Source organism: Dasypus novemcinctus, chromosome 17, assembly GCF_030445035.2.
Source record: "Dasypus novemcinctus isolate mDasNov1 chromosome 17, mDasNov1.1.hap2, whole genome shotgun sequence".
In the NCBI taxonomy this organism is placed as follows: Eukaryota; Metazoa; Chordata; class Mammalia; order Cingulata; family Dasypodidae; genus Dasypus; species Dasypus novemcinctus.
Window position 1 is genome coordinate 73,374,113 of NC_080689.1, and position 23,213 is coordinate 73,397,325.

The following is a 23,213-nucleotide window of genomic DNA, read 5'->3' on the forward strand; positions in this document are numbered from 1 at the left end:
TACTTTGAAGTATGATGGTAGTAAAAAACCCAGGACATGTTTATCTTACCAGGTTGTCACAAACAGCGAAAGAAACTGCAGGACTTTTTTTATACCAATAGCATTTTTCTTTTCCAAGCTTCTAACATTAGATTTGGGGAAACAAGTTACTAAATCAGCCCACACTTTATTTATACTATCAATATTTTTCTTTATTGTCTTTTGGCTTTTTGAGAAGTCTGTATACATATAAGATGACTTAGTAGTTCTCGAAATGGTTGAACTAACACTGACAACCAGAAAGATCTAAAGACTTAAAGATAGATAAGATTTTCCTGCTGCTCCTTAACAAGCAGTTTCTTGACTACTATACAAAAAAGTGTCACCATTGTTAGACCTGCTTTAAAAGTCTTGGGAATGTAATCTGCAGATATAAAACTGCTCCATCAATGTTATATGTACATACGAGTCTTTCTACTGACTTAAGTGTCATCAAAAGTGTTATTTTTGTGTTGCAGATTTTACCAGCTATGCCAAATTTTCTTAGTCATTGCTTTGAGTACAGTAGGCACAAACTCAGCTTTAAGGTAGTTAATTTCTAGCAAAACAAAACAAAATATATTTACCTCTTAATAGAATAAATATATTCTAATGCCTTCTGACCAGTTTGAAACTACAGGTGAGAGTTTGAAAGTGGAATGAAGTCACATTTTCGTTATTTTACCCCTGGTTATTGTTCAGTGTGTTCCATAATTTCTTGAAATATGAACAACACATGTACTACTGCTACTTTAATCTCTGTGACGGGCACAGAGCTGTTATTTTTCTCATGGTGATTAGCACCTGTATTAGTCAGCCAAAGGGGTGCTGATGCAAAATACCAGAAACTGGTTGGTTTTTATAAAGGGTATTTTTTGGGGGTAGTAGCTAACAGATACCACACCATAACACATAAGTTACTTCCCTCACCAAAATCTGTTTTCACGTGTTGGAGCAAGATGGCTGCCAATGTCTGTGTGGGTTCAGGCTTCCTGAGTTGCTCCCTTCCAGGGTCTTTCTTCTCTCTGGGTTCAGGGTTCCTCTCTTCCCATGGCTTGCTTCTTTCTGGGCTCAGGGTTCCTCTCTTCCTGGGGTTTGTTTCTCCTTCCTCTGTGTGCAAATTTCCTGGGGCTCCAGCTTAAAGCTTCAGCATCAAACTCCAACATCAAAACTCCAATATCAAAAACCCTCAACTCTGTCCTTTCCCATTTCTTTTATCTGTGAGTCCCCATGCCCTAATGACATGGCCCAATCAAAGTCCTAATCATAACTTAATCACACCCAGGTACCAGCGAGATTACAAACATAATCCAATATCTATTTTTGGAATTCACAACCATATCAAAGTGCTACACTCTACCCTCTGAATTCCAAAAAGACATTACAATATTCATAAAAACCTTAAATCAGTAACAATGTAAGTACTAAATCATATCATAATCAATTTAAAGAAATAGTTTGTCTTGGGGCAAAGTCCTATCTGCTATAGACCTCTGAAACTTACAGAGCAATTTATCTACTTCCAATACACAAATGGACAGACAAAGGATAAGCATTTTCATTACAATAAGGATAAATTGGGAGGGAAACATGAGCCATGGGCCTTCTACAGTTCAGTAAACCTGTGGGGCACCCTCTATTTGATTTCAGTCTGGGAGTCATTCTTAAGATAATGGTTTCTTCTCCTTGGTGCCTTATGGGAACCCACCCTTTCCACATGATTGCCCAATGGCCATTTTCTTGGTTCCACCCTTATCAAGCACCTGGGTATCAACCGAGGTCTAGACCTCAGCCTCCAAGAGTGTTGGGGTGATTGCCACACCTTACCCGATCTTTGGGTTAAGTCTTAAACTCCCTAGTACCATGATGTGAAGACAACATTCCCTCTAATCTTTTGCATACAGGCTCAACCCTCTCAGAGCAACGAGTTGACCACCTGACCTTCCCTAATCCATGGGGGACAGGTCCATCCCTCTCAGACCTGTGGGGTGCTGACCTTAACCACCATAATCCTTGGGGAATGTGCTGTACCTTCTCTGTACCCTGGGGCAGCAAAACTCTCCCAGATTATCAGGTAGAACATCTTCCCTTTTCAACTGCTGGTGCAAACTCACACTCTCTGTACACATGGGTGGGGTTCCACTCTTGGCCCAAGGTGATGTCTTAATTCCAGATCTCAGCTTCCGTGGTTTTCCTCTTAAAGCTGTTTCTCCTTCAGTCTTTTCTTTCCATTTCCCTTTTAATCCAAGCTGAGAATGGTTTTGTTCAGACAGTTCTCTCAAAAACCTTGTTGGTTTAGCATGCAAGAAGCAGGGGTCCAAGCCATCAGACAGTAAGACTTGCCACAAGTCTTTCTGAGATAACTGCATCATCCACCCTGTTTTACAAGTTCCAAGTTTAGTTAAATACTCCAATGGGACACTTTCATCTGGGAGCTTGATTTCCAAAGGCTTGGAATTTCCAGAATTAGTTTCTGTTTTCTTTATGCCTGACAGTTCAGTTCTCAGTATATCTCTCTCATCTAGCATTTTGCCAAAAGCTGCAAGTAGAAGCCAAGCCAAGGGTTTACTTAGGAAATTTCTTCAGGTAAATGCCCAGGCTCACTGTTTTCAAATTCTGCCTTCCATAAAACACCAGGAGTTAATCTTGTTCTCTGCAACTTTAAAACATGCATTGCCTTACCTCCAGTTTCCAGTAATAGTTTCATCATTTACTTCTAAGGCATCTCAAAAAGTCTCTCTAGCATTCATATTGCTATCAACAGTCTCTTCAAAGCACTGTAGGTCTTTTCTTCCAAGCATCTTACAATTCCTCCAAAAAATACCCCTTACCCATTTACAAAACCATTCCAGCATTTCAGTAATTGCAAAAGCACTACCCCACTCCTGGTACCAAATTCTGTATTAGTCAGCCAAAGGGGTGCTGATGCAAAATACCAGAAATTGGTTGGTTTTTATAAAGGGTGTTTTTGGGGGGTAGGAACTAACAGATATCAAACCATAACACATAAGTTACTTCCCTCACCAAAGTCTATTTCCACGTGTTGGAGCAAGATGGCTGCTGATGTCTGTGAGGGTTCAGGCTTCCTGAGTTGCTCCCTTCCAGAGTCTTGCTTCTCTCTGTGTTCAGGGTTCCTCTCTTTCCAGGGCTTGCTTCTTCCTGGGCTCAGGGTTACTCTCTTCCTGGGGCTTGCTTCTCTTTCCTTTGTGTGCTTACTTCCTAGGGCTCCAGTTTAAGGCTTAAGCATCAAACTCCAATGTCAAAAACCCTCAGCTGTACTAATGACTATGCTTGTGAGCTGATAAACCCAAAATAATAACAAGGCCTAGAGCAACTTTGTGCCTGGGAATTTCCTTCTGTCAGCCTTCATGTTACTCAAATGTGGCCAGTCTCGAAGCCAAACTCAGCATGTAAATGCAATGCCTTCCCCCCAGCGTGGGACATGACACCCGGGGATGAGCCTCCCTGGCAACGAGGGACCACTATCAACTACCAACTGATGATGCAACTGGAAAAGGACCTTATACGGAAGGTTCAATGCGGATCAGCAGAATATCCATGTCTACATAAAATACCATGACTTTAAAATGCTGTTTGACCTAAAGTAAGGGGGAAATGGAAAGGAGAAATGAGTTTATATGGCTACGAGTTTCTAAAAAAGAGTCTGGAGGCTGGCAGAAGGTTTGCCCTCATGCACAACTGAGCAGAGTCAGAGAGACAGATAAAGCAGATACAACCCCCAGATATTGGTTCCTTTGAGGGCTAAAGAGACCCATGGGAGTTATGGTCATGGCCGATGGGGTTAACTACCAGGGCAGATGGCCCCTCTTTGGAAATGGTGTTTATGTGTGATGAATCTGGACTCAGATGGGATCTCCCTTCATAAGACTTTCATGCTAATGTGCTGGAGGTGCAGTTAATGTTGGGGTTTAAGATATATTTAGGGGATTTGAATCTCTGGACTGACAATGTGATAGCCAGATCCTGAGCCTCAACAGACTCCAGCACCTACAATCTGATTTATTGGACTTACCACACTCAGCTAAGATGGAGGTGAAGGACAACCACCACACCATGGAGCCTAGAGTGATTACAACTGAAAATGGGAGGATTGCATCCAGCATCCAGGTGGAATCTGAGCCTCCTCTTGACATAAAGGTGCAATGGACACAACCAATCCAGTGTCCACATAGAAGAGGTGGCATTGGATTGGGAAAAGTGGACATAATGGACAAAGGGTATGGGGAAAGGCAGGAAGAGATGAGAGGTGGAGGCGTCTTCGGGACATGGAGCTGCCCTGGATGGTGCTTCAGAGGTAATCACCGGACATTGTAAATCCTCACAGGGCCTACATGATGGAATAGAGGAGAGTATGGGCCATGATGTGAACCAATGTATATGAGGTGCAGAGGTGCCCAAAGATGTACTTACCAAATCCAATGGATGTGTCATGATGATGGGAACGAGTGTTGTTGGGGGGGGGGGAGAGGGGGGGGGTGGGGTTGAATGGGACCTCACATATATATTTTTAATGTAATATTATTACAAAGTCAATAAAAAAAAAAAAATTAAAAAAAAAAAAAAAAAAAAACCCTCAGCTATGTCTTTTGCCATGTCTTTTATCTGTGATCTCTACCCACCACTCCACACCCTAATGACATGGCCCAATCAAAGCCCTAATCATAACTTAATCATGCCCAGTCACAGACCAGATTACAAACATAATGCAGTATCTATTTTTGGAATTCATAATCACTTCACACTGCTACAGCACCATTCATTGGCAACATGCCTACAGACCAATACATGATAGAGGCAACGCAGTACAGTGGTTAAGAAAATAGATTCTGTAGTTGGCTGCATGTTCCCAATTCCAGCGCTGCCATTTGCTCTGAGTGTGAGCCTAGACAAATTATTCATCTCTCAGGACAGATTTCTTGCTAAATCTATTTGACATCTAGGTGTTTTTCTGCATATGTATTTTGTTTTGTTTTGGGTCTTTTAACTGGATATTCCATGCATATATGAAGGCTAATGATTTTGCCTATTACTATAAGCACCTTCATGAAATATTAGCTGTTTGTCGGTAGGTTCTCAAGTTTTTCAAAGTAAATGAATGTTACCACCAAACAGTCATGGAGGGATTTATCTTCTAGTTTTCAAACAATTCAATTTTTCCTCTTTTCTAATTTTGTTTTCTAGAACCTTTAGAAAGACAGTAAATAATTTTTATTAATTTTAAAATATTTTTATCTTGTACTAACAACAATAGATTGCTTCTATTTCTTCCCATTGAAGCATGATATATTTTTAGGTTTAAGATATTTCTAAGTAAGTAAGCATCCTATGGTGCACAAAGAGATATGTAGAGACAAGGACACACTTTATCACCAGTAACTTACTAACTTCTGAATTCAATGGACATTCTCAGTCTCGATCTTATTTGTCCACTTCATTGTTTACACCAGTCTTTATAAAATTCCCTTCTGTACTCTCTGGTAATCAAGCCCAATGCAATCTCCTGGATTTAGTCATGTATGTTATACATCTAGGGTTTCCCAGTGTTTTGTCTTTGATTCATTTTGTTATCTCTCCTTGGGATATCACCCTCATTCTCATGGCTTCACTCCTGTCTTTATGCTAATGACTCCAAAACTTTATAACTGGCCCAGATTCCTACCTGATTTTCAGACACTTATAATCAACTTTCCTGCCAGACTGCTCCATCTAAATGAACCATAAATACATTAAATGCATCATAATCAAAATAGAATTGCATTGTCTTCACACCTTAAGCCTACTCTTTTTCCTCTTTCATCCAGTACAATTGTTCAGGGGTAAGTAAATGTTTTCTTAAAGGGCCAGTAGTAAATATTTCAGCTTTGTGAGCGACCTTGTCTCTGTCCCAGTGACTTAACTGCCATTGTAGTGTGAAAACAGCCATAGACAGCATGTAAATAAATGAATACAGCTGTATTTCCATAAAACCATTTATAGGACAGGAGGCAACTCCCATTTCATAGCCAATAAATCTCCAAATCTTGACAGACTGACATTTTCTTGATCAATACAAACACAATCTTAATTTGTACACTCACCATCTGAGGCAGTCTGAGATTATTTATGAATTCCAAAAAGAGATTATGTTTGTAAACTGGTCTGTCCCTCTGCATGATCCCCTTTGATTACATTAGATTCAACTGAGATGTCTTTGATTAAATTATGTTAAGATTAAGGCTTTGATTCAACCATGTCAGTAGGGTGCAACTCAATTTAAATCTCTGCCCCCTTGGTGGGCTATATAAATGGACACTCACTCAAGAAGATACTGAAGAAGGCACAGAAAGAAAGAGAATGCCATCAACATGTCAGAGGAGAGAACTTTGATCTTGCAGCCCCAGGAAGAGAGATGAGCCATTTGCCTGATAGTTTGCAGCTGGAGGGAACAGAGCAATTGAGCTGAGGAAGCCCAGGAAGAAATAAACCCTCTGTCAGCCTACAGCTGAGATCAGAAGAAGCTGGGCCCATGGAGACTTAAGAGGAAGAAGGAGAGACCAGGCCTGTCATCTTATTCAACATGTGGCAACTGACTTGAATAAGAAAGTACCTCTTATGGTACCTTGAATTGGACTCTTTTAGGGCTTTGTAACTGTAAGCTTTTCCCCAGATAAATATCCTTTATAAAAACCAACAGATTTCTGGTACTTTGCATCAGCACCTCTTTGGCTGAGTAATACACCATCTCTCTCCTGGACTCTGAAGGTCTGGTAATTGCTCTTCTACCTTCTGCTTCTAGCCCTGTCAAATCTACCTTCTCCCGACTGCCAGAATGAACATTCTAAAACCAAACAATATCATTCTCATGCTTTCAGCTCTTAGATGAATCTTCATTGCCTAACAAGGTGTTCACAGATTGAAAGCAGTGGTGTAGACTTCTCTCCTTCGCCCAGCTCTTGCTGCCCTCTCCAACTTGTATCCCACTGTCATTTTTGTCCATTTGGGTCTTTAGAAAAGGAGACATCAGGATGGTTTTAAACAAATAAGGAACAACTGCCTGTTAATGATAAAATGGGAGAATGTAGGCATAGGCAAAAAGAGATTTTGGACAATTATTCACATCAGACATCTGTGAAAGAGCAGGAAAGAAAGAAGATTTAGTAGGAAGAGCCACAGCACAATTCTGAGGAAGTGCTCACCCAGCCAGGGAGGAGTTCCAATCAGAGGTTGCCTGTTTGAAGAGTCTACCACTGCTGGAATGGCCTAACTGTGTTCAGTGATTGGTAGGAGCTAACAGGTCCAAGAATGTCCTCTGTATGAAACTGGTGGACCCAAAGATGTAGCCAGTTTCTCCTGAAGGAGAACATCTGGGAGCAGTTCCCGGGCACCACATGTTGTGATTTCCCACTGTCCCCTTGGGTTTCACTCAACCTCTTGTAATTCTTCTCATAGGCTATGATATCTCTCACCTCATGCATTTGTTCCTGCTTCCTCTTCAGTGTTCCTTCCTTGCCTGTCTTTGCTAGGCTAACTGCTTTTCACTCTTTAATTCTCAGCTGAGACATAGTTTCCTCCAGAAAGATTTCCCCAAATACTCCTAATCTCCCAACCGTGTTAATTGCTATTCCTGAGTCATCCCTCAACAGCTGCCTAATATTTCCAAATTGCAACTAATATCTATGTTTTTGTGTTTTCACTAGACAAAAAAATCCTTTTGTGAAAGAAAGTATTATCCACAGTACCTGACTCCCATATGTTGAAGAATTGCTATACTCTCAATGATCCATTGGAAGTGCGAAATGCCCCAAATGGTAGAAAAGAAGATGTCATGACAGAAGACCATTATGCCATTTCACTTGGTTTAGGAGAATTTCAACTAAAAAAAAATGTATTTTTACAATTAGGATTTATTAGACTTAGTTCAAATGAATATGGGAAATCTGATACAGTGTAAGGAGCAATGGTCTTAATGTCTGAAGACCCGTGTCCCCATATACTAGTTGACTAACCAGGGGACATCCTTAGCATAAGTTTCCTCTTCAGGGAGATGGTAATAGTAGCAGAAAGTCCACAGAATTGTGGACCTATAAAACCACTGGTGATATATTCAACTTCTTGCTTTGACAGAGTTCTCTCTGTTCCTTCCTGTTGTACCAGATTCCACATCAAGCGTAATGCAGTGTCCCATTACTGTGCTGCAATTTTACATCACATAACTCGTAGTAGAGAGAATGGATAATAGCTGTGACTTAAAAGCAATAGTCTTCCAACATTGTGTACGTGCAGTGAGTGCAGGTAAATGTATTATTCTGGGAAGGAGCTTTGAAATACATGGTCTCCTGAATTATTTCAGGTTAAAATTTTTATAGAGTTCAACATTGGAGAAAATAGATGAATAACGTGGAACTGGAGAGTTTGTCACAACACTGACTTGATGGCAGAATTGAATCCTATCCTCCTTTGCTTATGAAAAAAAAAAGAAAAGGAAACAATGATTTTGTAAGTGAAGATGATAAGAAATAAGATAAAATAAAATAATAAAGCCTGAAATAGTAGGTAAGTCAAATAAGGAGAATGAAAATAGACAAGATGAAAATAAAAGTTAAACAATATAAATAAAAGGTAAAATAAATGCAGGCCCACCATTTTTAAATGAGCTGAAATGGCAAGGTAATGTGGAACTAAAAGGTAAAAAGGACAAAACAATTACATAAGCTTTAAGAGGGCAAACAAGACACTTAGATATTTAAAATGTAAAATTGCATGGATTAAAATAGATTTGTACAGTTGCAAAGAGGATAAAATACTCTCCGTGGGAACACAGATTTGCTATAAAGGAAGACACAGGTACACTTGGCCTTGCCCTTTCACTATTGGATGCTGGCATACTGCTCACTTAAAATATTCCTTCAGTGACCAGAGAGGAAGGTTTAGATCCTGAATGACGAGAACGTGCCCTTTTCCACCAGCAGAGGGCAAAGGTGAACAGCCGGCTTGACAGAGAGGCTAAGCAGGGCAGAGCTAATGCTCTGGCAATCAGCCAACCTGGCGCAGATGCTGAGAAATGAGGAGACAGTGTTTAGTATTTAGTCGTTGCTGAATCTGAAATGGCCCTGGAGAGGAGAGCTTGCCTAAATTTTTTTCTTTTGTTTTAATCACTGCTAAATAATGCAGAAGTAAATACTCCTCCCTCACTCCCTTTTGACTTTCTTTCTCTGTATTTCTTGCACAGGATTCAGCCCAGTTTCTTTTTCCAAGTTACTTTAGCAACTGTGAATAGAGCTGCTTTGTCTATCCCTGGTGCCCCAGGTTTCATTTGGTTCTGTTTTAAAAGTTTTCTTTTCTTTTCTCATTTCCTAAAGCCTGTTAGAGCTGTTTGACCTCTGAAAGCACACCCACCCACCTACACACACACCTGTGCATATACACGCGCCATATTCCTCTTCACCCATACCCACAATCTGCACCCAACCACTTGCATACGTGTGCTTGCACACGCACATGGACATAGATGCACACACGTGTGCACACAGGACTTTTGCCGACCCTCTCCTTTATGCTTTTCTCTCCCTGTGTGGCTTCTCTCTGCTCTCCCTTCTCATCCATCATTGCAATGCTCCCCATCTCCAGCACTAATATTGGCTGGAATATTGTAAATTCATTGTTTATTTTCCAGGGATTTTTTTAAATGCTTTTCCCCCATGATTTATACATAATACATAATTCCATTAGAAATGTTATGAAGACTGTGGCTTTCCTGCAGAGTTTTTCAAGCTCACCATTGCAATGCATTCACTTTCAGGACAGCCCCGGGCCATAGCAGGTCAGGGGCTCAGTGGGCTGTCACTGCAAAGTCACTCCTGCCACATTTCCCAAGGTGTGTTCCTCAGCTTTTCATAGATAATGCATGCATTTCAAAAGGGACCCTCCATGCTTAAATAGGATTGGAAATGCTGTAGTAAATTGGCTCTTTTAAGGCAGAACTCCCCAAAGAATTTCATATGATAATTTGTTCTGGGCCATGCCGTATTTCCAAAACATATTTGACAAGAGAAACTTATTTTTTCATCAAAATGTTGCATCTCTAAGCTCAGTGTTTCATGGAAAATAATTTAGGAAATATTAATAGTATTCTAATGGCAGCAGCACATTTTCCTCTGAGCTGCACAGAAATTTCTGTATAATTGCCCTTATTGAAGAGTTTGAGTTTACCACAGTCTTTTTCCATCAAATCAGGACTTCTTTATATTTTCAGTCCAAAAAATAGGGTGAAAAATCTATCCTAAAGCCAATTATGATTCTCAAATGCCTCCTGAGACCCCAAGGCAGAATAAACATTTTTCATTGTCCTTTCTGTTATCTTTTTCTATACAATATTTCTTCGAAAATGAGTCATCTTTATAAGGAAGACAATCTAATTCTAGATCCGCCACTTGTTTAATCAGAATATCAGTACCTAATGCACGTTAGGCAGTAAAAAAAGAAAGTCTCATAAATGCATAAAAGGAAAAGCAGCAGAAAGTGGCAGAGAGCAAGAGCAAGAGCAGGAGAGAGCAGGAGGAAAGGGGAGAGGGAGAGGAAGAAAATTCGAAAGGACTTCACTAGGAAAAGTCACTGCAGATGCAGCTGCAGTAAGAAGGCAGGGGGTAGCAGGACCACCTATGTGCCTCTCTCAGCTTCCCTTGGGGAATCTGATCTGTACTGATGGACGCTGTTGGGGCTGATTTTTTGACACTCTCTGGAGGGTGGTGCCCAATGCCAGGCACAAGGCGCAGAGTCTGAGTAGCACATAGCTGGGTTGAGTGAACATCCATTTCCATCCTTTGCCAAGCTGTAAGACAGTGCAACGGGGGACAGTCATATGTGCCAAAGCTTGCCGTAGACCAGCAATGCCCAGAGTGCAAGGACTTGTGCACCTGGCCTCTAAACTGAAGAGGGAGCTTTGTCCATTTAAGTGATTTCCTAGGAAACCCAAGTTCCAGTGAACTTCAGACCCGGTGTGTGCTCCTTCCATGCCTGTTTCCTATCTAACTGTCCACCTGCCTGCATTCATTCCTCAGAACCTCATTATCCTTGTGCCGAAAGGATCTCTCTGCTACGGAGATTTGCATTTTTAACAAGAATTTGATAATCAAAGCCACTGTTTCTCCCAGTACAGCAATTACTGTAGGATGCTTTGGAGGACAAATCTTTCCAGAGCATGTAGCCAGACCGGTTATACAGTAACTAATCCATTATTTGATGCCCAATTAGAATGAAAAGAATCACAAACATGTCTTTCATCATCCCTTTTATCCCGTCACTAAAGACTGTATAGGGAGATACTAAGTTCTCAGCAGATGGCTGATAAATGATCTACTATCATTCGCCGTTCTCATTATATTTGTAGCTATGACAAATAGTGGCTTCTAATAATCTTTCTTTTTTCATTTGATGAGCATTTAAGGAATAGTCCCTCAAAGGAAACTGTAAAGGAGTGGCAAGTAGTTGGAAGACCTTCCATTCCATCCTCGCATCTCTGGTCCTGGCACTTTAGGAACATACACTTCTAATGAAGATGAGCCCACCATTTTTGGCAGCAGGTCATTCCACTTTGGTTAACTTTGTGGGAATGATCTGCCGTGTTTCGAGTAGAATAGGCTTCCCCAATAGAAAGCAGCCTCTGGGTCAAGTCTGCCTCTCCTCTCTATTTCACACCAGGAATTATCACACACTTCATCAGTCTTTCTACAACTCCAACTTTTGGGAATCGTATTCTGCAGGTTCTGCTCCTACCACTCTGACTGTGCTTTCTGTCTTTTTCTTTATTCCTTATGCGTCTGTGTACCATTGGAAATCAGTGGTAACTGTGTCTACTTTAATCTGCTTTCCTTGCTCTATTCACTTTACTGGGCTGTCATTCACTTCCTTATGTCCAAGGATGCCCAGCAATTTTCAGGTCCCAAAGTTTGGTTTATCTCCTGAATGCTGGATGCATGTTTCTATCCACCTCGAGACAGCACCATGTACAAAATTCCAGGCTTCTCAAAGTTAGCAGAAGCGAAACCAAATCTGCATTCTCTGTGATGCCTTCTCTTTAGGAAGCAACTCTTCTTTTCCCCTTATCTAGGCTTCTTCACCACATTTAATCCTTTTATCAGGATACAGTCATTTAATTGTGACACACACCCAACACGTTATGAATGCTTTTTCTTAAAGACTCGTTTTTATATAAAATATATTAGTTCTTTCTTCAAAATACTTTAATAGGATTTTTTAAAAAGATACTTAGGTTACATAAATGTTACATAAAAAATGTAGGGGAGTCCCATGTGCCTCCCTCTCTACCTCTCCCACACTTTCCCACAGTAACAACATAAAAGATAGTTCTAGTGGGAGATTAACCTGCCTTGAATATATCTGTTGAAAGTTATTTGACAAAATTTCAAGAGACTCACAATACTGTCCTCTTCTCATGAGGAAGATGCAATGCGTACCCCTCACAGGTAATGCATTCTGTGTTCTGCATTACATATCTCGTCCCAAGTCTGAGACTCTAAAATATTCCCATAACCCCCCAAACTGCTCTTCTCCTATGTGCTTTCCTGGAAGGCCATGTGTTTTTTAAAAAGGCCCATCCAGTGTCACAGTCTCATTTGAAAACTCTTCCGTCAAGGCATTGAAATACACTTTGCCAAGGACGCAGTCTTCCTTCCAACAAGATGTACTCTTTTCTCCCTGAAGATTAGATTTCGGGCAACGTATTTTACAAAGAGTTGGTACTTTTGTCAAGGCCACTTTAGACTCTGTTGAAATACCCAGTTTCCTCTCCAAGGGGAGTCTTGCTCTAGCCTCAGAGAGTTCTCACTTGGAGAGAGGGTGCAAAAGGCAGCGGTCTCTCTGCTCATTTATCACTGTTGTTCTTTCGCCGTGTTCCTTGCAGAACAAGATCATCCTGGACCCCATGACGTTCAGCGAGGCCAGGTTCCGGCCGTCGCTGGAGGAGCGGCTGGAGAGCATCATCAGCGGGGCGGCGCTGATGGCAGACTCCTCGTGCACGCGCGACGACCGGCGCGAGCGCATCGTGGCCGAGTGCAACGCGGTGCGCCAGGCGCTGCAGGACCTGCTCAGCGAGTACATGAACAACGTAAGTCGCGCGCGCGCCGCTCGGGGCTCGGGCCGTTCAGTGCGCGATCCCGTGGCTCGTGGAAAGCATGCTGGCAGGAAAAGAGGAGGTGCTCCCCCAAGAGCTCGGGCCTGCTGTGGTCTCAGAATGCGTTTTCAGTGTGGAAGAGATTGGTGGCGAGTGAAGTCTTAGGAAACCGGGCTTTTTCCTTGAGTGATTCCTTCTCGGACATTTAAGTGTCTGCCGTTTGATGGAGATAAGATTTGAATTGGTACAAGTAGATGGTTGATGGGAACGTCTAAAGGTGTTCTATGTCCTCTCTGTAAAGAAAAAAAAAGCACACAGACCATTGCTATAGATGCTAATCTTCATCCTTAAGAATTGTTAATAAGTTTTGAAATGTTCCTATAGGGATGGGTAAGGCAGAAAAAAATTCTGACTACAGCAAAACAGGGAGAATCTTTTTTGGCTCTTTACACAATTAGAATTTCTCATGAGAGCACATCTCCAACGTTTTCAAGTAAATGTTAGTGACACCTAGATTTGCAGCACACACAGTAGCCGTCCTCTCCTCCAGGGATAAGCCCTGGTGGTGGCTGTTCGACTGACAACGGCAAGAGAGAGATGAATTTGATGCTCCTGGCTTTGAAAAGCACTGGGTTATGGCCTCATCGCTCTGTTCCCTTCATTCAGCGGAGGGGACGTGGAGGCTCAGTGCTGGTAGCAGTGGATGATCCAGAGCCCCTCTTCTTTTGGACTCCTGGGTTTGATGGAACTCACGATAAAGTGGAACATGGTGGGTAGAGTAAGGTTTGCTGTTACATACTGGAGAATGGTCCTGTAGGTAACAGGACGGCTGAGCATCTGGGCCCGGCACATGCCGGGTCACACAAGAATCTCTGGTGACAAGGCGGGGGCAGCGCTGCCAGCCCTTACCCCCTGGCTTCGTCGTGCTTCCCCTGCATTCCATTGCCATCTCTAACGGACATGCAGCCCAGGAGCCAGCGTGGTCAGTGAGAGTGCTCATCATGCGGGACTCTCCAGATAACTTTCAAAAAAAGTAATGCACTTTATTTTTTAAAAAATGCTTTTAGATTACAGCAAAGTGACATCGCTATGACCTAAGGATATTCCATGTAGCTTTTATTTAGAGAGTAAAAAGATGTCCAAGGAGAACTCCCTACAAAATTTCTAAAAAGTATTTCCTTCCCGTGAACTTTCAGATTCTTTGACTCTGGGAGACTTGCCCATTTGGGGCATGCAGTGAATTGGGTGTGGCTGTGTCCTGCATGTGTCTGCTGGTGAGACTCCTGCCTAAGATGAATTCCCTGGACGACAAACCTTGTCCGTGACTTTGGTCTATGGGTGTTATGTCAGGTTCAGCTAAAAAGGTTGATTGCCAGTGTTGCTCACCCTGAGTAAATCTTTGGAATAGCAGATTTATCCCAAAAGAATGCTTCTAGGAGCTGGGATCCTGTGTGTTTGTCGTTGTTGGTTTTAAGACAATGTGGCTGTTTAATGACTTGTGTGTGGAGTTGGTTTTCTATTAAGGCTTGCTGATATTTCTTTTATCAATGTATAGTTATTGCCAAAGAAAAAAGTAGAACAAAACACAGTTAAACAGTCGAGAGCACAAAGCTTACAACGATGGCTAAGATATCGGTGTAAAGAAATAAGGAAAAAAAAGTATGTTCTTGTGAACAGAAATCAGAATTTGATTACAGAAGAGCTGATCATGGTGTGACATAGAATTTTTAGATTGGTGACTAGAAACCTGTCAAGTGGAAGTTTTTCTTTCAGTGTGAACTTGTACAGATCTAATGAGTTGATGGGTTTTTATATTTTATTGGCTCCAGGTGCTTGTTTTTTTGTTCATAACCTTGCATTCCAGGAATGTTTTATACTTTTATCGAAAACATAATTTCTATTTTGACATGGTTTTGGATAATAATACATAGATGGGCATTGTGCTTAAATTTTCAAAGCATGCACATTATTTTCACATGGAAACTTCAGGCTCAAAAATTGAAATAAACACCCCCTATTTGACTGTTATGTAAACTCTAAAATTTAGTTGGACATTACACTTACTTGGTGGTTTCAAGATAGAATTGGATGCACCTAAACCAGCTCCATAATCTCTGCCCATGTACTCATCTATCCTGCCACAAATCAGTTTGTATCTGTTTTAATATAGCATATATTAATATATGCAAAACTATGCGTAGATTAACAGTCTGTTACATTTAACAGCAAACAGTAAATTAGAGCATTGTGTCTGGCAGTTATAAGATATTTTTCAATTTTGTAATCTCGAAGAATAAGGGTATTATCATGCTATTACCCTATAGATTTTCATCTTACTTATTAGGCAACAGCATTAGGGAAAAAAAAAAAACCATTAGACTCAGAAGAAAATATTTTTAAAATTACACAAGTGACATTTCTGAATTTTAAACATCTCCAGATCTGTCCCTGATAAGCACTCAGTGTAGTCGGGTGTTCACTTATAACCGAAGCTGTTTTAAAATAATATATGTGCAAGTGTGGTAGGAAATGGAGGGCGATGGGAAGAGCAGCCATGCACTAAATGATGAGGAAAGAGTCATTTGCATGGGTCATGGACTATGGTTTAGCTCATGGGTTACACTGAGCTCAAGAGGGTGCAAGTTGTATGCTAAATATTTCCACAAATGTATATGCAAGTTATTAGGAGTTTGTGTGTGACTTGAAATGAAACAAAAAGTGTACAACTGAAAGAAACTAATGACATGGGAGAAAAGTGTGGGTGAACAACCCTGTGTGGTAAAAGTTATAAAAGCTTGTTGGAATAGTGTTAGTAAATCTCTGGGTAGCCATAAGTTGTTTTTATCAAATTTAATATATAAGCAAAAGAGAGACATTTCTTAGAAATAACCCCCTTTTAAATGGAATGTCATTATTGTATGTATATGGAGAGAGAGGGTATAGAGAGACTCTTTTTCAAAGGATGAGTGACTGTAAGTGTTCTTCGGGCTAGTACTTTGCATTTTCTTTGGGTGCTGCACTGACTACTATAGTTCCAAATCATAACGAAGATGTAAACTTTTCTCCAAAATAAATAATTTTGTAATGTAAGACTCTTTTTCTTTTGTCAAACATAATCTTAAAAAAAGAGACCACATGATAGAAAATAATTATATATCATTTTTAATCGGTATGAATTTTATTATGGACTCAAATTTAGACGACTTTGTTCATCCAACAAATAAATATTGTGTCCATACTAATTTGTGCCAGGGGTCGTTCAAGACCTTTGTATGGGAGGGAAGAAGGGAGCAGCACAGATAAAATTCTCTGCTCTCATGGAATGTATGTGCTAGTGGGAGGGGATTGATTGACAATAAATAAATCATTTGAACAAGAGTTAATTCAGATTGTGACAAGTGCTGTAGAAATTGGAAAACTAAGAGATGGGCGCATGGAGTGTACTTGTAGATAGGGGTGGCCTGGTTGGGGCCCCTGAGAAGATGACGTTTGATCAAGGCCTTTGGAGATGAGGGAGAGCAGCACCTGGCAGTGGAAGGAACAGCAAGGTCAAGGGCCTTGAGAGAGTTGCCGGTGTGTCGAGGAGCCACGGGGAGCCGTTGTGAACGCTGCAAGTGGGGAAGAGGGACGTAGTTGATGGTGACAGAGCATTAGAAGTGCAGACCCTTGTGGACAATTAAACGGAATTTGACTTTCACTCTAACCAAACAAGAAGCCACTGGAGAGTGTTGGACAGAAAACGCTACAATTTAGGAGTTGAGAACGTGCTGCTGGGATTAAAGGGGTATGAAACAGAGGACATGCAGAGAGGCTCTGTAATAATTTGGAGAGGTTGGTGGCTTAGGCCACATGGTAGAGGTAGAAATGGAGCTAAGTGTTCAAATTCTGATTATATTTTAAACAGAATTTGCTTATAAAGTTACCAGTAAGAAGAATGTGTCTATTTTAGGGCCATAAAATGGACATTGGACATTGCGAATGAGAGTTGAGGTTGTTATCAGCTACAACTGATAGCTGGTTAGTTGATATCTTCATTTGTCTTGAGTTGCATGGACAGTTCTGATTTACGCAGATGAAGCAACAATTTGGCAGTAGCTTCCTCTGCAATGCCCAATACTCTGCTAGATGGAGTATACTGAAAAGTGGAGTTAAGTAAAAAAACTTTGTTTCAAAAATTTTTAAGTACAGTTCACCTTCATGTAAATATAAAAGGCAAGAAAAATGTAATAGTGATTCCAAGTATGACAATTACAATGCAGAACTCTTAAGGAGAAAAAGATAATAGTCTATGTACTAAAGCTATAAATGCAGGATTATAAGGACATGCACTAACCTGTTACTTCTTCATGCACAACTCACGATTTGGCCTTGATAAGCGCATGTGATGAACAGATGTACCTGGACCTCGTTGTGTGTTGTGATGCTGTACCACCTAGTTCAATTTTACATTCATAGGTATTCTATGTAGCATTCAATCTTTTTTAAAAACCAATGCAGGGCTCTAATTTTCTTAAACAGTCACACTATTGAAATTCAATCATTTGCACAATGATGGCAGAGAACCTGGTGGCATAAAGTAATGATTTGGCAGTCCCTGCTGTGTTAAAATGTGGCGGGTTATTTTTTAATTGTGTTTAAAAAAAAAAAAATTAGTTATGCGTTTTTTAAAAGGATACTAAAATCCAACTTTTTCCAGATCTTTTAAGGCACCTAAGTGGATCCCTGGAGTGAGCAAACCACCATTTATAAAGCATTAATAGAATGCGTAAGTAAAAAGCACACAAGGACAACTGAATGTGGGAAGATACGCACATATTCCAAGTGCCTGAAACATCACTGTCAGAGCCTTCGCTGTAGAGCAGAATTTCAATGAAGGGCTTTCCTGGTAGAGCCCATTCAAGAGGGCCCGAGGCCTGAAATGATATCCAGAAAGGTTCTTTCTAGCCACTTCTGGGGCCCACACCACAGCAAAGCTGAAGTCCATCACTCCATAGCGCTATGTGAGTAATACATGAAGTGATATCCAGGGCCATGGACCTCTGAACACAGTGAGCTTTTACATGATTTGTTATAAGGCAAAAGAGATATATATTCATCATAAGGATGAAAACAAAGAAAGAAGATAAAAATTATCCATAATCGTATTTCCTAATAATAATCACTGTCAATTACTTTGTGTATATCTTTATAGTGTTTTAAAGCTTATATATGTGGTGTATTTACACACACACATAGACATTATGCCTTGATCTTTTTTAAAAAATGGACTTATATTGTAAATGGTGTTTTGTACTCTATTTTCTTTATTTAATATAATGTGAATTTGTGATCATAATAATAAACTTTTTCTAACCTTGTGTTTATTGACTGCATAGCATTTTATTATATACATATGTAATGATTATTATAGGAGAAATTCATTATTAGTGTCCTTCTAAAGAAGAATGTTGGGGAAAAAATAAGCAGGGGAGATTTGCCCTGATCAGGTGAAGTTCTATTTGACCCAAAGCTTGACTGAAGGGGTAGGGTGAAAGCAATGAGGATACAACTTTACACTTTATATGGTTTACAGGTTCCCTGAAAACTCTCCTTGTTTCAGAATTTTGTACATAAAGAAATTTTGAATGCTTCTGAGATTCTACTTAAAATTTTCGTATGCCTTCTTTTTTTTCTGTATTTTATTCATTCATGTATAAGCTTGATTTCCATTTATCAAAATTTGTCTAAGATGGCTATATGTGGTACTAGGAGAAAAGGTCCCAGGACAATAGGAAGAGTTCAAGAACTGGATTTGATCTAGGGTACCAGAGAATACATTGAAAGCTTTCGATGGGAAGTGCCATCCAAAAGATAACTTAGTGATAGGAATTTAGTCAAACTATATTATCAAATTTCTTCCATATGAAAATGTAGGAAAGATTCTGACTCGTGATCACTTAAGAATATAGCCAAATATTGATTGAATGTAACATTTTTGTCCAGTATTGGCTAGAGCTTCTCTTTTCTCTCCTTCCTGTTATTACGTAGAATGAGGCATGCAATTAGTAAAAATCAGTTGGGTTAATTATACATTTCTCTATTTAAAGATTTGGCTTAAAGTGGAATAGAAAGTAATGTTTAAAAATGCTTGAGGGACCCATTTGACCCACATGTGATCCAGTGTTGCCCATACTCCCATAATGACCTCCAGTTGGGTGGGAAATTGAGTTAATTTAATGGGATTAGTAACTTCCGTCAAGGGTAAGATTCCTAAAATTTTAAATTCGGTAGCTATGATGAGAAATTATTCCTTTCCTTTTTCTTATCTGCCTCTTTTCTCCTTCCCTCTCTGTTTTCTGCCCTCAAACATGTGGCTATTGAGCATGTGACATGTGGTTACTGCAACTGAATTTTAAAATTTCATGTAATTTTAATTAATTCAATTTAAATAGTCATGTGCTTAGTGGTTTCCATATTGGACAGTACAGCTTAGGTTTTTTGTAAAGTTTTAAAGTTCACCTCATGGGTGCACAATTTTTTTAGGTATATTCTAGGCATTTGAAAAATAATGCTGTTGCTATTATGGGGTATTTTCGATGACATTTTCTAGATTACTGCCAGTATTTAGAAATGCTACTTGAATATTTTTCTTTTACTTGGATACTTTGTGAGCTGCATTAAAGTAAAAGAAAGATGGTCTTTGGTTGTAAAAAAAATCATTGGTGCAATTAGGTTTCTTATCTAAAAACCTTTGCTTCCAAGAAGAGACCATTTTTAAAATTTCTTTTTGGTTGATAATTCTTCCTCGAAAAAGTACAACTGGCTTACCAACTCTTTCTACAAAGTCTAAAACCTTCTTTTGAATCTAATCATCCATCGTAAATGTGGTTAGGTTAGGAAGTCATTTGGATGGTGCTTTAGTCTTCTGTCCATGAATTATGGGACTTTCAATTTTGCTTGCTTGCATTTCTAGGTAGTTTTCAGCAGGGCTGGACTTTTTCTTACCTTCCTTCTTAATATATTTTTCTTATTTTGTTCCTTTCCTAGTTGTGTTTGGTGGTGTTCATTATAATGGGATCTCAGAAGACAGTGGGCTTGCAAGGAGGGAGATGGTGGGCAATTCTGACCCATGCATAGTTGGTGGAGGAATGCTCAAGATGCAGGCAGGACATTCTCCCTGGGGAGAACAGTGAGGGTGAGAGTGTGAGGCATAGTGTGTTGAGATCTACTGGCCCTCAGAGCACAAGCACATTGGCTCTGAGAGGCTCCAGGAGCAAATCCCTTTGGCAAATTGGCTTTGGGCTGATCTGAACATTGTTACCATCGTAGCTATGGTGCATGGTGTAGGTAACATCCAGAACCTGTGGGAACATGGCAGGTCTTCTTAGATCTTAAAAGACTCAAAGTGGGGGCAAATATAAAGGGACTTAACAGTCTTTTTAAAATATAGCCTGCCATACACATATTTGCTGTCATTTATTATTAGCTCCTGGCATGCAATTAAATGACTTAACAGCATCCTGGGACAGGTGAGTCTAAATCAATGGGCTTCCTTGAGATCATCAAGTTCAACTATAAATTCAGTCTAGTCTCACACACACAATCTCCTTGACCCTTCCTTCCTAAATCCCTCCCCTATCCCTAACTCTGGATAGTTTAGCAGAGGTTACAGACCTCTGCTTTGTAGTCATCAGTACTGGGATTAAAATCCCAGCTTTATAACATGTTAAGTACATAAACTTAAAAAGGACAGAGAGACTCCCTGAGCCCCAACTTTCTCAGCTGTGAAATGGTGATAACAGAATCCACCTTACTGGTATGCTTGAAGACTAAATAAGATGATGACAGTCAGAAAGTTCAGTGTCAAAGAAAACTCATACCTGCTTCCATGTTCCTATTTGCCTTTTCTGCTGCTACTGAACATGTCCAAGGAACAAATGAATGAAAGCCCTTATAAAATGAGCTGGTTTTGAGAGACTTTAGTAGAAATGCCTGCACTGGCAGTTCTGGGAAATAAGATTAAGCAGTAAGAAGATAAGGCCTCTCAGCTCAGGGGTGGGAGGCAGGGCACCTTGTCCAAGTTTGGAGATGAGGTGCTTTCCCTTCCTCTCATGTTTCTAAGGCTTCTGAGAGAGAAAGGCCAGGATCCTCCCTTGAAGGTTGGTTCCCAACTCTGGTTCCTATAGATATGGATAATCCCAAGAGAGATTGAAATTGTAAGAACGTAAGCATGGGAAAAGCTCCTGGTACATTGTATTAGTATGGCCCTATCCCTGGAGTTCTAAATTGTTCCTCAGTAGCTCTTGGGGCTTAGGTTTAGATTTCAAGTTGGTGGTTAGAGGTTAGAAGATGCCCTTATCTTTTTTATGGAAGCTAGATTTGCTCTGAAGAGTTCAGAGTGGTTACCCAGGATATAACTTTAGAAGTTCAACAAACACCCTGGCAGGCTGAGGACCCACCCTGGCTGAAGATAGATCTCAAGGATCTTCATAGGAATTTCTTTCTATTGTGAGCTCCTCTACTTTAGCTGGGATCCAGCAAAAAACTTATTAACTAGTGATGTTATATAGCCGGTTAACAAAGGTGAAGAGATGATAATCTCTTGAGTAGGAAATTTTTGGGAAAACAGCCTTGTCATCAAAATGAGTCTTCATGTCTTAATTCTTTAATACATTGTCCAGGAAATGAAGATCACAACAACTTCAGAGTTTTACTGTTCACTTCTCTATGGAGGAAAAGCAATATTGAGCAATTCTCTGTCTTTCTTTCTCCCCATTTTTCCATCTTCCCTCCCTCTCTTTCCCTTCCCTTCTTCACTTCCTTCCTTACTCCTTCCATTTCTTCCTTCTACCAACTGTATTTCTGGTGGAATTTTAAAGCATGGATGAACTCACAGGCATGTAAGAGAATTGCTCAGAGGCAAGAAATGACAAGAAAACAAAAAACTGAGATATGTCTTCAGATTTCTCATGGCCTAGACTTGGACTTTAAAAGGGGCACATGTGCAAAAACCAGGAGGCAAAACCTGGTGACCAGTTGGTAGAAGACCAGGCAGATGAAGTACCTCAGTATAAAGTCTGGATTCCCAGATGAGGACAACATTAGGGAAAAAGGTAAGAAAGTAAACCTTTCATATAAAGAGAAACAATGAGAATATGTGCTGTCTTGGGCTTTCAAGAAGAGGAAAGAACAACCACCCCCATCCCTGAGGATTCCTGTCCACAAACTCACAATCATGCAGGTTTGGAACCAGAATCTATATTCCAGCATGGCCTGAGGTTTATCTAAAATGTCATTTGAAGGCATTCTGGCTGGTGGGTTGCTAGGTGCCTGGCAGAAGCAAGGACCAATCCCCTTTGGAAGATGAAAGCTCAAACCCAGGTCTCAATGAATTTACAAAGAACTGAGGTTAATATTCCAGAATCACTGAAGATAACATGAAACAAGCCACCATAAATAGAAACTGACAAAAACAATGAACTATAGACTCAGATCCACAAATGTTGCAACTATTGCAATTTTAGATACAGATGATGGGTACACTTTTTAAAAATTGAAGAGAGCACTAGAAATGTAATGAAGTATCAGGAGACTGTCAGAATTGACTGGACAAGCTTGGGAAGTGGGACTGGCAGTTGTGGTTACTGAGGGACCTGGATTTACCTTAAGGGGTGGGACAAGAAGTCCTTAGCTACGACAAGCCTGGGCTAATGGGATGAAGGGGACCTGGTAATTGAGAGCACCTGCCTTTTGCTCTTCAGCATTGTGCTGCTGGTGCCAAACCATGGGTGCCTATTGGTGGGAAGTTAGAAAGCCTAATTTATGGGGCACCATTCAGGGACCTGTAGTCCTGATGATAGCACCCAGATCATTTAGATGGGATATAGGCCATTTTTAGTTTCTCCCACATCTACACAGTTACCTGTCTTAGTAAGACAATCACACTTTTCACATCAAGAGTCTCAAGTCTCTTTATACTAAGCTTGTACCATTTTGATGCTTAGCAACCACCCAGTTAGATGCCAGCCATTTTATCTATGATAGACCTCTATAAGGAACTCTTTTCAGTGAAAGAAAGAAAATCTAT

General features: G+C 40.3%; 1 protein-coding gene across 12 annotated transcripts in view; it reads left to right on the top strand.

Annotated features, from left to right (window-relative positions):
- CTNNA2 (catenin alpha 2) overlaps positions 1–23,213 on the top strand; it is a 1,156,618-nt gene that overhangs the window by 393,576 nt on the left and 739,829 nt on the right. For all 12 annotated transcript variants that reach the window (XM_058278991.2, XM_058278987.1, XM_058278990.1 and 9 more), the window contains one exon: positions 12,938–13,141. In XM_058278991.2, the coding sequence (XP_058134974.1) occupies positions 12,938–13,141 (204 nt within the window). The remainder of the gene's footprint in view (positions 1–12,937; positions 13,142–23,213) is intronic.